Source organism: Anomaloglossus baeobatrachus, chromosome 7 (assembly GCF_048569485.1).
Source record: "Anomaloglossus baeobatrachus isolate aAnoBae1 chromosome 7, aAnoBae1.hap1, whole genome shotgun sequence".
Classification (NCBI taxonomy): Eukaryota; Metazoa; Chordata; class Amphibia; order Anura; family Aromobatidae; genus Anomaloglossus; species Anomaloglossus baeobatrachus.
In genome coordinates, this window is record NC_134359.1 from 54,868,946 (window position 1) to 54,885,496 (window position 16,551).

At 45.9% G+C, this 16,551-nt stretch overlaps 1 protein-coding gene across 1 annotated transcript in view; it reads left to right on the forward strand.

The window, feature by feature from the left end:
• Positions 1 to 6,205: 6,205 nt before the first annotated feature.
• The window catches only part of BBS5 (Bardet-Biedl syndrome 5), a 64,617-nt gene continuing 54,271 nt past the window's right edge, over positions 6,206 to 16,551 (forward strand). The window contains exons 1-3 of the mRNA XM_075318858.1: positions 6,206 to 6,383; positions 12,681 to 12,763; positions 12,859 to 12,924. Of these exons, the coding sequence (XP_075174973.1) occupies positions 6,322 to 6,383; positions 12,681 to 12,763; positions 12,859 to 12,924 (211 nt within the window). The 5' untranslated portion in view covers positions 6,206 to 6,321. The remainder of the gene's footprint in view (positions 6,384 to 12,680; positions 12,764 to 12,858; positions 12,925 to 16,551) is intronic.

The following is a 16,551-nucleotide window of genomic DNA, read 5'->3' on the forward strand; positions in this document are numbered from 1 at the left end:
CGGGGCAGGTGTTACGGGCAGCCGGATGGAATCGCTCCCCACGGGTGGAGCGGGGGAGCCCCGGGAGGTTAATGAGACCCAGGGCGACAGTCCTCAGGGACACCGGGGGCACAGGGCGGCGGCATTACTCACAGCAGTCACGGTGTGCGGTTCCAGTTGTTCTTTACTTAAAGTCCGTTTCACATCGCACCCGGGTGCTGGTCCTCGCCGCCTGTAGCCTTTGGTTGGTCCCGGGCAGGTAGGAAGAAGGGGTGTCCGGTGAGGTGTTCTGGGGGTCTCTCCCTTTCGGTGCGTTAGTGCCGTCCCCGTGGCATAGAGCATCTTGGGAACTCGCCGCCTCTCAGTCTCTCTCATCCCCGGTAGTGGACCTAACACAACCGCCACCGGGTTCAACTTTCTCCAGGGAACCCCAGTCCTCAGCTCCATTCCCCTCTTCTAGGTGTTATCAGCCCTGGTCTCGTGGCATCTCCTCAGCAGGAGCTGTTCTCTGGACGTCTGCACTCCCTTGCAGCCTCTGACGTTCTCCCTAAACTTCTGTGTGCTCTGCACTATACTCACTCCTTCAGGCTCCCCTCCCCTTGGTTGTCATGGGGACCTGCCTATGTCCAGCCACCTGCTCATTAAGGAGACAGGATGAGTCATGGACTCAGAACAAACTTCATGCTGCAAATGCTGTTAACTCCTTCCTGCCAGTGTGATGTTAGTGTGTGTTGTGGGGACCCTTCTTCCTCCTGCCCGGGAAAAATGGGGTAACATTTAATACCCTGTAACGACCCGTTTACAGGGGCGTTACACTTCCGTGCAAAATGGAAACACATACGGATCACGGACATTATGGAATAACGAACGTGTGACCTCAAACATAGATTAACATTGGTGCACGTTTGTCCATGTCTCCGGTATATACGGAAACGGAACAAACACGCACGTGTTTCACAGATGTGTGTTGGAGGCCTAAGAGCCCAGGCCGCTGTGTAGAACATAAAAAACCACCTTTATTATATTCACCTAAGGGGTGGTCCGGTCTAATGGATGTCGCTGCTTTCGGTCCGGCACCTGCTCCATCTTGTGCGATCACCGTCCTTCTCCCCAGCCCATGACATGTCCTGCGTCATTCACACAGAGGTGGCCATTGCACTCCTGCGCATGCACACTTTGATCTCTCAAGCTGAGGGCAGATTAAAGTGCTGTAGTTCACATGCATAGGTGGCCTTTGACCTTTCCCTCAGAAGAGCAGATCAGAGTACGCATGCACAGAAGCACAACAGAGGACTGTGTGTGGATGACGTATCCTGCGTCATCCACACGGGGCTGGGCAGGAGGATGATGATCGCACAAGATGCAGGAGACGCCGGACTGAGAGCAGCAACACCCATCGGACTGGACTGCCCGCAGGTATTATAAGGCTGTATGCGCACGTTGCGTTTTTTCATGTGTTTCCGCAGCGTTTTGAGCTGCAGCGTTTTAATGCAAAATTGCATGCGTTTTGATTTCCAGGCAAAGTCTATGGGAAATAGGGCTTTCTTGTGCACACGATGCTTTTAAAAACGCAGCGTTTTTGGTGTAAAAAATTTGTCAAAATCTCTGCGTTTGAAGAAGCAACATGTCAATTGTTTTTGCCATTTTGGCAGCGTTTTGCTAACATTGAAGTCAATGAGAATTATCAAAACGCATCCTAAAAGAAATTTCTGGCGTTTTACATGCTTTTTTGATGCTAAACGCATGCTTTTTTGTCAAAATCAAAGCATGCGTTTTTGCCATTATAGTGAGGTCAAGAGGTTTCCATTTGCCCTCACATCCAGCCCGACTTTAAAAAATGAGTCAAACTATACTTTTATGTTATTTTGAACGTAATTATTAAATCTCATTAATCATTTTCTGTAAATTATCATTATAGTGTATGATTTAAAGGTTATTATTTTTTTTTTTCATTTTTTTCCTACTGTTTGAATGTTCAAACTTTATTTAGTTGTGTATTTGTATTGAAAATGCATCTCAATTTAAGCAATGAAAATGCATGTAAAACGCGGTCATAACGCGGCAAAAACGCTATAAAAATGCTTGCGTATTTCCTGCGTTTATTCGGTCAAAACCAAATTTGACAATGACAAATTCTGCCAGAGGATGCGTTCATTTCTGCAAGTTTCTGGACGCAACGTGCGCACAGAGCCTAAAATGTGTTCCCTTTAAACATTGAAAGTGGCTACACAAACTTATTTATTGCCCCAAAATACCCCTTAGGGTACGTTCCCATGATCTGGGTTACTCACATTCTGGATGCAGTGCATTTTCGCTGCATCCAAAACACTGCATTTTCCAGTACAAGCACAGTGGATTGGATTAATAGAAGTCTCCTGCCCACTGCGCTTCTTTTTTACGCGGCGTAATCTGACCTGTGGTGCGGTTTTCCAAGCTGCAGCATGTCAATTTCTCTTGCGGATATGCTGAGTTTTCTGTGCAGATTTTCCCCATAGACTTGTATTAGATGCGAAAAATTTGCGCAGCTTTATTTAAAGGATGATACACCAAACAGAGAAAAAAACTGTCAAAAATGCAATAAAAACACGTTAAACACACAAAAATGCAATGAAAAACCGCAAGTAAACTAAGGTGAGGAAATGGTGCAGAAATTCTGCAGTATCAAAACTCAACTGATTCTAATTGTGGGAACATAGCCTTATAGTACCATCAGAATAACGCACCCCCTTTACGACCTAGGACGTACCTATATGTCATTGGTCGTATCTGTCCCTTTAATGCGGGCTCTGACAGCGCAATCTAAGGTGCTATAGCAGGGATCATGCCATTTCCAGCCACCATCAGCGGTTCCGTAACGTGATCACGGGGCATCAATAGGTTGTCATTACAGCGTGGAGTCAGATGATGACCCCTGTCGCTGTCATGACTCACTTCCTGTGAATGTCAGCAGAGCGCCAGCACTCACAGGGATCAGTATTTCTGCAAAAGTGATCTGACGGAGTAGGAATAAAGTTCCCTATGGGCACTAGTAAAATTAATAAAAAGTAAAAATATAAAAAAACCTTTAACTCCTTCACGACCTTGGACGTATATTTATGTTTTAGGTCGTGTCCCCTGTTTACCAAGGGCTCTGGCAGCAAGCCTGCTGTAATCCTCGCACCAGTCTGCTGATCCGTCTGATTTGACGCTAACAGGCGCAGGTGGATCAGAGATCCACCCGTGCCTGCTAACCACTTAGATCATACTGTCAAAATCTGACACCACAATTTAAATGGCCGCGGTGGGAATTGCGCTGTTCCCTGCCGCCATTGGTGGCTCTGTGATGCAATCACGGGAGCCATGGTGCAGCATCACTCTGATGAGCACACGTGATCGCAGTGTGCAGTGATAAAGTCTGCCAGGGGGACTAGTAAAATGAATACTAAAAGTTAAAAAAAAGTTTTAAAACATATGAAAAAATAAAAAAAAAAAGTTCAAATCACTCGCCCTTTTCCCCACATTGAAAATAAAACAATAAAAAAATAAAAGATATACACACATTTGGTATCACCGCCTTCAGAAATGCCCGATCTATCAAAATATAAAATCAATGAATGTGGTCGGTACACGGCATAGCTAGAAAAAAATCAAAATGGTAGAATTACGTTTTTTTTGGTCACCACAACATTGCATTAAAATACAATAGTAGGCGATCAAAACATCACATCTATGCCATAATGGTATAATTAAAAACGTCATCTCAAGATGCAAAATATAAGCCATCACTGAGCCCTGATCCTGAAAAATGAGAACACTACAGGTCTTGGAATAGCGTGACAAAAGCGCTATTCTTATTTTGGACAAACTTCTGACTTTTTTTCACCCCTTAAAATAAAACTAAACTACACATGTTTGGTGTCTATGAACTCGTACTGACTGGGGGAATCATAATATCAGGTCAGTTTTACCATATAGTGAAAATTGTAAATAAAAGCCTTAGAAAACAATCGTGGAATTACACTTTTTTTACAATTTCACCGCACTTGGAATTTTTTTCCTGTTGTCCAGTATCATAAAGGGCAGAATGAATGGTGTCATTCAAAAGTACAACTCATCCCACAAGAAACAAGCCTTCATATGGCTATACTGATGGAAAAAATAAAAAAGTTATAGCTCTTGAAAGAAGAGGAGGAAAACATGAAAATTAAAAACAAAAAAAAGGGCTGAAGGGGTTAAAGAACAGTATAAATGTGGCGCCCTGGACTAGCCAGGTCGTCACAGATAACACACAAAACACCCCCACCCCCATTAGACAGGGACACCAGCCAAACATAAAACCCTTGTTGCCTCTCTCCAGTGTCTGATGTCCACACCAGGTGGGGCGGAGCCAAGCGGTTGGCCCCACCCACCAAGGAGTTCACAGGCCTGGAGGCGGGAAAAGTTTCAGTTTAGTCCAGGAGGTAGAAGTGAGAGGAGTAAACACTTGGGTGTCTGGGTTTGTGGCTCAGGCACTGATAGCAAGGTTGGCAGACGGTGGTGGCCGTCTGCAGGAGTGGTGAAGCAACACAGAACCGTAGGACCGGGGTCGGACGTTGGCCCGCCGGTACCGACCGGGGAGCGAAGTGAAGCCAGCACACACAGGCAGGGCCATCGGACCCCGACCAGGCTTGGAGCCGCCGACAATAGTCAAATCCAAATGTGACCGGAACCCCAGGGGTTTCCTAAAAACCAAAGACCCGATAGAAGGCAACCGCCCACACCGTGAGGGTATACAGCTACCGCCTAAGGCTAGAGACCCAAGGGCCAGCGCCTGCGGGCAAACGGGCTCCTCCGGCATCCATCCATCGGGGAGTCGACTACCGTTGGGGATCCATAGTAGTCAACTGAGAACATCAAGGTGCAGGGAAAGACAGCCGCCATCACCTGTCCGGGGAGAGACCCTGCAGCCGGCTGCGGGACCCGTCCATCCAGCCGTTTGGTTTACCAGAGACTCTGTCATTGACTGCCTGAGTGAGTTACACCAGTGCCATCCGGCACCGCGCCGCGCTGCCCCTGCAACCCTACATCCCAGCCATCCTGCCTCCCCGTCACATCATCGGGCCCCGGGACCACCGACCCCTACCCACGGAGGGGGAAAACAACATCCCAGCTGCTCCTCACCATCGCTCCCAGGATCCCCGTCACCAGCAGCGGTGGTGCCCATCTTCACCACAACCCGTGGGTGGCGTCACGGACTAAATCCCCCAAACCAACCACCCCTTTCACTCATGGGCGAGGAGCGCCGCTCAAGTCCCCGGATTCGGCCCACCGCTCGAGCCACCGAGCAGCAGCAGCCGCAGCAGCGCCAAACCCGAGCGTTAGCGAGCGCGCAGCAGTGGCGGCGTCCTCCCCACCTGCGACACCCATGTTCACCACAACCCGTGGGTGGCGTCACGGACTAAATCCCCCAAACCAACCACCCCTTTCACTCACGGGCGAGGAGCGCTGCTCGAGTCCCTGGATACGGCCCACCGCTCGAGCCACCGAGCAGCAGCAGCCGCAGCAGTGCCGGACCCGAGCGTTAGCGCAGCAGCGGCGGCATCCTTCCCGCCTGTGACATAAGGCTATGTGCACACATAAGTATTTGGCTGTACAAATTTCTTTCTGCGCCAAATCTGCATCTCTAGGCAGAAAAAAAACGCATATTGTTGCTGCGATTTTGCGTGGTATTTTGCATGCATTCTTTCCAATGCGTTTGCTATGAATTTGGGGTGGAAATCCGCTGTAAGAATGGACATGCTGCCGATTTTATTTCTGTACTACATCTGCAAGAAGAAAAGAAAGAAAGTAACAAGTGCACAAAACTTGAGCTTTCTCATTCACTTTGCAGGATTCAGGATTTGCATGGAGTTTTGTGACAAAACTGCACTAAAAAAATGCATTAAAAGCGCAAGTAAATACGCACTGTGTGCACATAGCAAAAGGGAAATAAAAGCTTGTCCCTGAATTGGTTGCTGTTGACAACAAAAGCAGAGTTTTGGTTACTTTTTTGCATATGTAAACATCGGATTTTACTTGGCAGCAATATTTTAACAAAATACGTTCAAATTAATACATAATACACTTCATTCACCAATGACTAGCTTTGGCATCGGATTTTTGTGTAAGAAATCTTAATTTGGAGTTGCTACAAAAAAAATAATTCTTGAAGCAGCTAGGTTTGACTACGCATGCGCCTGAAAACTTCTATTCCGCATGCGTCAGACAGCGCATGCGCCGTACGGAAGTCGTCTTCCCTGGCTCCGTCACGTCAGTCTGGTCGTCTTGGTAACCGGAACTGGCTTCTCTGTGTTCGCTGACTGTCCGTCCAGGCCGGAGCGCAGCATGTTGTCCGTTCTGGACGCCCTGTGGGAGGACCGGGATGTCCGCTTTGATATATCCCCTCAGTGAGTACAGAGACTTCCAAGTGACGGACAACATTGGTAGTGTTAGCACCAGAAGTCGCAGCATGCCTTCGGGCTGAGGTCACGTGACCTGCTTGTATCTCCTGTGGAGCCCATGTAAACTTCTTTGTCCTCCTGTTTGCACCTGAACAAGACACAGGTTCCTGGGGCCTCTTTCTCCTTTGATTTTTTTTTTTTTTCCTATTTTCCTTCCAGGAACCATAACATTTCTTTTTACTTTTTTTTTTCTCTACATAAAGCTGTATGGGGGGAGGGGGGGAGGTGGGCAGCTGTATTTGTGGGTTGAGTAGTTTTTATTGGTACCTACCACCATGTACATTATCGATCTATACAACTTTATGATTTATTTTTATTTTTGTTTTATTTATTTTTTTTATTAAGGCAAAGTGACCAAAAAACACTGCTATTTTTACCTTTTGTTTCTTTCACATGCCGCATATGGGATAGGTAAAAGAAAAAGGTTTTGGTACCGTGTTAGCCAGTTGAAAAATGATTGATTGCTCTCAGTGAGAGACACAAAAATAATAAAATTTTGTAGTTCTGATACCTTTTAATGGCTAACTAAGTTAGTTAGCCATTAAAAGGTATCAGAACTACAAAATTTTATTATTTTTGTTTTTCTCTCTGAGAGCAATCAATCATATGGGATAAGAATTACATTTTAATAGTTCTGACAGTTATGCACACGACAATATCAAATAACTTTTTTTCAATTTTTTTTACATTTTAATAACTTACATATATATGTTGGAACAGAGATATATATATATATATATATATATATATATATATATATATATATATATATATATATATATATATATATATATATATATATAATCAAATCTTTATTTTTACATAGCGCCAACATATTCCGCAGTGCTTTACATACATCAGGCACACTGTCCCCATTTGGGCTCACAATCTAAAGTCCCCGAATCTGTATGTCTTTGAAGTGTGTATATATATATATATATGTGTGTATGTATGTATGTATGTGTGTGTGTATATATATATATATATATATATATATATATATATAATGTAAAGTGGTGCTGTGGAATTAATGGCGCTATAGAAATAAGTAAATGTGTATATATATATATATATATATATATATATATATATATATATATATATATATATATGTGTGTCTTTTACATTGTTTATTAGTTTACCTATGTGACTTAAACCTGCAATGGCTTGTATAATACACTGCAATATTGTAATATAATATTCTTCAGATATGTACTAACATGGTAGACACAGTGGGCTCCAGAGGAGTAGTAGGGTCCGGGCTGCAATATCCATGCCGTCAATGTCTTATTTCCAGCCTCTTAGGCTATGTGCCCACAGGGACAGTGTCCTGCGGATATATCCTCTGGACATTCCGCAGGAGCTCCCAGGAAACCGCACCACAACTTTTGTCTGTTTCCATGCTGCGGAATGTCCTGCGGATATGGTGCGGTATTCTGCATTGAGGATACAGTACCATGGCTTCGGCACTGCATCCTCAATGCAGAACAAGTGCTGCAGCGATCGGGTGTTCATACTTACCTCCATCATGCAGCACCTCGCTAGGGTATGTGCCCATGATCCAAGTCGCAGCATGTCCTCCCCTGCGGGGCCGCAATTCTCCTCTGCAGGAGACCACAGCTGCCCATGCCCACATTCAGGGCCCGAGAAGCTACAGACTTCCTCTCTGTTCTCCTTGCTTGGGAAGTCGCACCGCAGGTCAGTTTACACTGTGGGAAAGATAAGCACAGTGGGCATGGGATTTCTGTAAGGCTAAGTTCACACAGGGCATCTTTTGCTGTGTTTTTGAGGTCACAAAGATGCACCAAAATGCATGCATTTCCTTCTCCCAGCAAAGTCTGAGATTTCGATTTTGCTGTACACACTGCGCATCTTTTGTTTGCTGCATCTTGGCTGCGTTTTTCAAGATGCAGCAAGACAATTCTTTTTGCCTTTTTACCGCGTTTTTGAGCCCTTCTAGTCAATAGTTTTAACTTAAAACGCATTGGGTAAAACGCGGAAAAAACGCATTGTGTTTTTGATGCGTTTTTGCCGTGGTGTGTTTTTGTTTTTTTTTTTTAGATACACTCAAGATGCACTAACAAAAAAGATGCCGTGTGTGAACATAGCCTAGATCCCATCCACTGTGCTTGTACTGTACAATGCAGCGATTTGGACACAGCAAAAACATGCTGCCTCCAACACGCTGTGAACCGTGATCTTGAGCACGCAGCCTTAAAGGGAATATTAGAAAAACAAAGACCAAGTACAGTGAACCTCATAATGATGGTAGTGTACATGAATCCCATAGAATACATACAAAAACTTGTGAACGAGGAGGGGTATTTACCATGTTTTTTTGGAGTAAGAATTACTGCACCACAATTGTGAAAAAAGTATACAGTTTTTATTACTACAAAAAATACAAAATGCTGGAAATCACATGTGATTGCAGTTAGTGGTTAGACATACATAGTTAAAATCCAATTAAATGAGACAGAGAAAAGAAGGTCACAGGGAGGGAGACAGACTACCCCTTAATTTCTGTACGGGGACCAGGATACTTTGATTATATCCCAGATGGCCATATAAATAACCAGAGAAACATAGGTATATCCCCTAAGATAGTAGAGTAATGGAGTGCTTATACATGAAAAGTAACCAACAGGATAAGGTCCAAATCAGGGCCTGAACACAATAGTATGTAACGTCACCAGCGAGTACATAGCATAATCTCAAATAAAAAAAAAAATCATACAATAGTGGAGATTGGCACCTGAAGGACCTACCTGTGGTATGTATAGCACCCAAGGAGGGGGGAGTCTGTCAGCCTCACATGTGGACCCGGTCCCAACACGTGTTTCGCAGGTGCTTCAACGGGAGACCGTGACCAGCAGTGTACCAGCGATATATAAATAGGGATAAGGGGCGGGAATTAGCTGTGATAATCACCGCTGTGTTTATCACAGCTAATTCCCACATGTGAGGCTGACAGACTCCCCTCCTTGGGTGCTATACATACCACAGGTAGGTCCTTCAGGTGCCAATTTCCACCATTGTATGATTTGTTTTTTGTTTGTTTTTTATTTGAGATTATGCTATGTACTCGCTGGTGACGTTACATACTATTATGTTCAGGCCCTGATTTGGACCTTATCCTGTTGGTTACTTTTCATGTATAAGCACTCCATTACTCTACTATCTTAGGGGATATACCTATGTTTCTCTGGTTATTTATATGGCCATCTGGGATATAATCAAAGTATCCTGGTCCCCGTACAGAAATTAAGGGGTAGCCTGTCTCCCTCCCTGTGACCTTCTTTTCTCTGTCTCATTTAATTGGATTTTAACTATGTATGTCTAACCACTAACTGCAATCATATGTGATTTCCAGTATTTTGTATTTTTTGTAATAATAAAAACTGTATACTTTTTTCACAATTGTGGTGCAGTAGTTCTTACTCCAAAAAAACATGGTAAATACCCCCCCTCGTTCATAAGTTTTTGTATGCTTAAAGGGAATATGTCAACAAGTTTTTGCTATCTAAACTGAGGGCAGTTTGATGTAGGAGTTAACACTCTGAATTCAGCAATGTGTCACTTATCAGACTGTGTGCTGTTGTTTACTAACAGTGAAGGTTTTATCACCAGGTGATTATCATTGCCCGGACTACAATGCAGGAGGAGCCTGTGTCCGACCATAATCAGCTTACTGTCTATAGACTTTGTACATGGTGAGCCTGATGTGGGCAGTTAAACTTTCTCAGCTGTGCTTCATTCTACATCTAAGAACTCTGATTGGGTCACAACCACTGCACCCAGTAAACTAAGTGACACATCGCTGGAATCAGGGTCTCTGTCTCTACATTATGCTGCTCTCAGATTAGGTGGAAAAAACCTGGTGACAGATTCCCTTTAAAGACGACCTGTCATTAGGTCAGAAATGTTTTTTACTCTTTATTTTATTCCTGCTGCTGAGTATTCATTTTGCTTTTTTGTTATTATATCCCATACATCCTGTATATCAAATATTATAGTCCATACAGTCACAGAGATAGTGGCCTTTTTATGGGTTTTACAAAGGGGCATGGCTCACAGGAGTGATTGTGGACATGTCTTTAGGCTGCTCTGCATTAATACCCTGTGAGGCATGCCACCTTGGTAATTGATATTACTAATAAGTAAAGGCCCATGTCTCTGAACCTGTATAACAAACCCAAAGAGTGGAATATTAAAGGGAATAGCAGAAATAAAATAAACGCAAAACCTGTGCACTGTTCACTTGGTTATAGGTGTTGTTCTGGTGTTCTGCCTGGAACTTGGCTAAAAAAGCGCTAAAAAACATAAAAAAAATAATCAAATCAAAACCACTTGCCGTGCACATGTTCCATTCGTTGCAACCTCTATTAACCGTTTCGTAGTTTGAAAGCTGTGAAAGTGCTAAAAGAAGTGACCGGTCCACTCTTCTGGCTGCATTCGCTTGTAATGGGGGAAAAGAAAAACTGCTGAAAAAATGATTCAAGAGACGTTAAAAAAAGATGCTTAAGGAAAAACCCGCCGTTTCCTGAAGCGTCTTCATATAGTAAAGAGGATACCAGTACACCGGCTTTTAAAAGGCATTGTGTGCCCATAACTATTAAAGTAGATTTCCCACAAACAAAGTTAATTTTAGGCCTAGGACACAGTGATAAAAATATATATACACAATGGAGGAGATGGAGAGATTACTTTCTCCCTCTCCTCCGCAGCTGTGATCCGATGGCAAGATCGGATCATAGTTGCCTGACACTCGCAGCAGAGCCTGAGCCGACTGTCAATAGCATATCGCATTCCGATTCTCTGGCATAGCATGCCATGCGCTTGTGTGACCTTACCCTTTAAAGTTGATTGTAATCAATAGATGTTGGAATAATAATAATTTCCACAAGAGAAAGCGCACCATTCCTGCGTATATGGTATATCTGCTACATTATAATACTTCGGTTTTTCCAAACCAGCAGCCTCTGTCCTCGTAGATAATCTTATTAGATGTCTAGAAAATAAGAAGCTTCGAGCAGCCGGTGAAATCCCCTGACATGGTTAGAAGAGCTTATCAAGCAGTGTGGTGTCAGACAGGACGTTTATGGGGGGTTTGTTAAACAATACTTGTCTGGTTGTTTTGGGGCCCTAAACCAACTCATACCTTATTGTATGAACTTTACAGTGTTTCTTATTGGCTCTGTATGCCAAGTCTGATTAAATCAAAACACCAAAATTAAATATTAAAATGCTTCGCTTTATATGCAGATTAAAGGGAACCTGTCACCAGGTTTGGGGCCTATAAGATGTGGCCACCACCAGTGGGTTCTTATATACAGCATTCTAACATGCTGTATATAAGAGCCCAGGCCGCTGTGTATGACATAAAAATCACTTTATAATACTCACCTAAAGGGCGGTGAAGTGCAGACTGGTCGACTGGGTGTCTCCGTTCTCCGGTAGTGGACAAAACAATCACTGATCTCGGGGAGACCAGCCAGAGAAAACACTGCCGGCAGCCAACGAGGGCGCTCAACACAGTGAAATCCTAGGTGCATTGCCCCCTGGGAAATATGCAAATAAACAAAGTCCGTGGAGCCTCTGTTAGGAGTCTCGACACAGAAACTAGCCAGATATCCCTCCGGGAAGGACCTAGCCAAGGAGTGGCTCTTTTTAGGAGACCACCATAACCACCATATTAAGTGGCCCTTTTAGTCAATATCCAACTCTTTGTCAAGTTTAAAGATACGACAAGGGAATCACCAAGGCCAGGTATCCATCAACAGACAGCTGTATTGCCCCTCATCAGTGTGGAGGAGCCACTCCTTGTCTAGGTCCTTACGGGAGGTATATCTGGCTAGTTTCTGTGTAGAGACTCCTAACAGAGGCTCCACGAACTTTGTTAATTTGTGAAAGGAGCCTTAGTTAAAGGGGTTTTCTACAACAATAATATTGATGGTTTATCCCAAGGATAGGTCATCAGTATAAGATCAGTGGGGTCTGACACCCTGTACCCACTCCGATCAGCTGTTACTCGCTCCACCATAGCTCTGTGCACCACCTTGTGGACGTCCAGGATACTGCAGATCAGCTCTGAGAGCAGCCACCAAAGAGTGCAAAGAACTGCGTTCCCTGTACTGAAAGTGACAACGTTAATTTCATATATATTTTATAATTATCATTTACTGCTCAGTTCTATTTTCCTTTTTATCTTTGTATAGTAATATTTATGTTCTTGTATTTTAGACAGATGAAGATGAGACCAGGAGAAGTGCTGATAGACTGCTTAGACTCCATTGAAGACACCAAGGGGAACAACGGAGACAGAGGTATGTTTCATTCATAATTAAAATGTAGGAAATATTTTTTTTTGTTGTATTTACACACCATTAACCTTGTTATAACTGTTGATTTTTTTTTGCAGGGAGACTTTTAGTGTCCAATCTGAGAATCATCTGGCATTCAATAGCACTGCCCAGAGTCAACCTTGGTATGTATTACTTGCTACTGTCAATGTATTTGGACAGTTCATTCAAAAGCTGTATTTCCCATTTTTGCGCTTTCATTTTTTTTTTCTTCCACCTCTTTTAAGAGCCATAACGGTTTAATTTTCTTTATCGTTCCTTTGGGAGACCCAGACCATGGGTGTTTAGCTTCTGCCTCCGGAGGACACACAAAGTACTACATTTAAAAGTGTAGCTCCTCCCTCTGAGCTTATACACCCCCTGGTAGCCAGTCCTAGCCAGTTTATTGCTTTGTGTCAGGAGGCATACATCCACACATGCATTCTCATCTGATTTGTTTGACTTTTGGAAAGAGTTTGAAGAAAAGCGGGTCCATGTCTGGACTCCCGGCATGTCCCTTCTCACCCCACTGTGTCGGCGGTGTTGTTAAAGTTGATTTACAAGGCTGCAGCCTTACATGCCGCGCTCCTTCACCATCCCTTCTGGGCTCTGGCTTGAAGTGGGAGCCAGCACGGTCTCCATGCCTGGCAGGAGTCCGGTCTCCATCCACAGCCCCTTGAGGATTCTGTTGGACCGGAGCACTCATCCCCAGGGACATGGCCCTGCGTCTCAGCAGCTAAGTACCTGAGACGTTTATGTTGGGGGTCCCGGTTCTTTATTGTAAGGGGAGAGTATGCTGTATGTGATTGTTTTAACTTTTCCGGCAGGTTCTCTAGCTTTTGCCTGAGAACCGCGCCGATGGTGCCTGCTTGTCGGCCTCACCGCTTAAATTTAGGCCCCGGCTTCGCCGGAGGCCTAGTTTCATTTTCCTGCCCTCGCATGTCACTCATGCAGAGGGACAGGTTCGGCTCCTCCCGGTGGCCGTTCTACACTGAAGAGGGACACTCCCCACTGCTGGGGCGTCCCTCCTTCCCTGCACTTCTCTATAGCCCTCCAGTTCCCGCTCTTTTATAGGAACGCCCCCTAGTTTCTCAGGCAGAGTTCACTCTGCTCTGGGACATCCTGCATTCTGCATCTCTGCTGAGGTGCTGCGACTGGGGGACCGGGCTTCGGGATCTGGAGGGCACACAGCACCGCGCTCAGCGGTCTGGTAAGCCACAGCCGGTCTCCGGTTGTGGACCTCTGTATATTCTCCCTGGGGTTCATTCTCTGCAAAGCCCCCACTCCAGCAGCATGTCTCACACAAGGAGCAAGGCTCCAAAGCTTGATTCTGCATGCACTGCATGTAAGCTCCTGCTGCCTGAGCCGAGCATTTATCCACACTGTGATGGTTGCTCTAACTTGGCGGTGCCACAGCCTGGAGTCTCACCCCAGTGGTCTCTCAGGCTGCTGCTGCACCTGTGACTGAACCCCCGGCCTGGGTAGAGTCCTTTTCTAGGTCCATATCCCAGTCATTTGCTGAGTCCATGGGACTTTTGTCCAGGACTTTGATGAATATGCATCAGCCCTCCTCACAGGGTGCCTCTAATACTCTTGACAGAGGATTCCTATCCTCTGACCTCCGTCCATCGGAGCTCACGGAGGATTCATCATCTGATCCCAGACCCCGTCCTTCTAAGAGAAGGCGCAGGTTTTCCTCCCCCTCCCCATCCCACGGCTCTGTCTCAAGAGCTGACTCTCAAGATGAGGAGGATGCCCTCACTGGGGGCTCGGAGGCTATGTATCCCATCGATCTTTCCGAGGGTGACTCAGATCTTAGTGATTTGATTGCTTCTATTAATTCTGTGCTGGATCTCAATCCGCCAGTGTCAGAGGAGCAACTCTCTCTGGCAGAAAAACATCAGTTTACCTCGCCTAAGAGAGTGAAGAGTGTGTTCTTTAACCACTCCAGTTTTCAGACCGCTGTGACCAAACCCAGGGCCTGCCCTGACAAACGCTTTCCAAAGCGTGGTTCTGATGACCGGTTTCCATTTCCACCTGAGGTGGTCAAGGAGTGGTCTCACTCCCCAAAGGTAGACCCTCCGGTGTCTAGGCTCTCAGCCCGGACCGTTGTGTCGGTGGCTGACGGCACCTCCCTTAAGGATTCCACTGACCGTCAGATTGACCTTCTGGCCAAATCTGTGTATGAAGCTGCGGGGGCCGCGTTTTCCCCTTTTGCAGCAGTGTGGGCTCTCAAAGCCATCTCTGCTTCCCTAGAGGAGATGCATTCCCTCACTATGGAATCTATGCCTGAGATGGTTACCTTAACTTCTCAGGCTTCAGCTTTTTCATCTTATGCCATGTCTGCCATGCTAGAGGCTGCTCACCGCACTGCGGTGTATTCAGCTAATTCTCTTGTTATCCGCAGGATTTTGTGGCTTCGAGAGTGGAAGGCAGATGCTTCTTCCAAGAAGTTTCTTGCTGGGCTCCCTTTTGCTGGTTCACGGCTGTTTGGTGAACAGCTGGATGAAATCATTAAAGAAGCTACTGGCGGGAAGAGTACTTCCATGCCACAAGCCAAGACCAGGAAACCCGCCCAGGGTAGGAATCAATCGAGGTTTCGTTCCTTTCGTTCCTCCAACTGGTCATCCTCTAAGCCTTCCGCCTCGTCCGCTAACTCAGCCAAGGATCAGAAATCCAACTGGCGCCCAAAAGCGCGTCCGCAGAAGACCGCAGGAGGTTCTGCCACTAAGGCAGCTTCCTCATGACTCTCGGCCCGCTCCAGCCACGTCCTTAGTCGGTGGCAGGCTCTCCCACTTTGGCAACGCTTGGTTAAAGCAAGTCTCCGATCAGTGGGTGAGAGACATCATATCTCACGGCTACAGGATAGAATTCTCTTCCAGCCCTCCAAACAGATTTTTTTCTCTCAACTCCCCCCTGCTCCAAGGCCGCCGCCTTCTCGCAGGCCTTGGCGTCCTTGCAGGCAAACTGAGTGATTGTCCCAGTTCCCGCTCAGGAACGGTTCAGAGGTTTTTACTCAAACCTCTTCCTAGTTCCCAAAAAGGACGGTACCTTCCGGCCCATCCTGGATCTCAAGCTTCTCAACAAGCATGTCCGGGTGCGGCATTTTCGCATGGAGTCTCTGCGATCAGTCATTGCCTCTATGACCCAAGGGGATTTCCTGGCGTCCATCGACATCAGAGATGCCTATCTACATGTGACAATCGCAGTGTCACATCAGCGTTGGTTACGTTTTGCGATAGGAGAGGATCATCTCCAATTCGTGGCTCTCCCCTTCGGGTTAGCCACGGCACCTCGGGTATTCACCAAGGTCATGGCGGCAGTGATTGCGGTCCTGCACCTCCAGGGGTTAGCAGTGCTTCCTTATCTGGACGACCTTCTGGTCAAGGGTCCATCCAGCGCAGACTGTCAGCGGAGTGTCTCGCTCACTCTCGCCACCCTAGCCAAATTCGGGTGGATTGTCAATCTTCCCAAATCCACTCTGACTCCGACCCAGAGTCTCACGTACCTAGGGATGCAGTTCGAGACTTTGCCGGCACTTGTGAAGTTGCCCTTAATCAAACAGCAGTCTCTCCGGCTAGCGGTGCGCTCTCTCCTGAGGCCCCGCCGTTATACCCTCAGGCGCCTGATGCAGGTGCTGGGTCAAATGGTGGCCTCCATGGAGGCGGTTCCCTTTGCCCAGTTCCATCTGCGTCCTCTGCAGCTGGATATTCTCCGTTGTTGGGACAAGTGGCCTTCCTCCTTACAGAGGTTAGTGGCTCTGTCGCCACAGA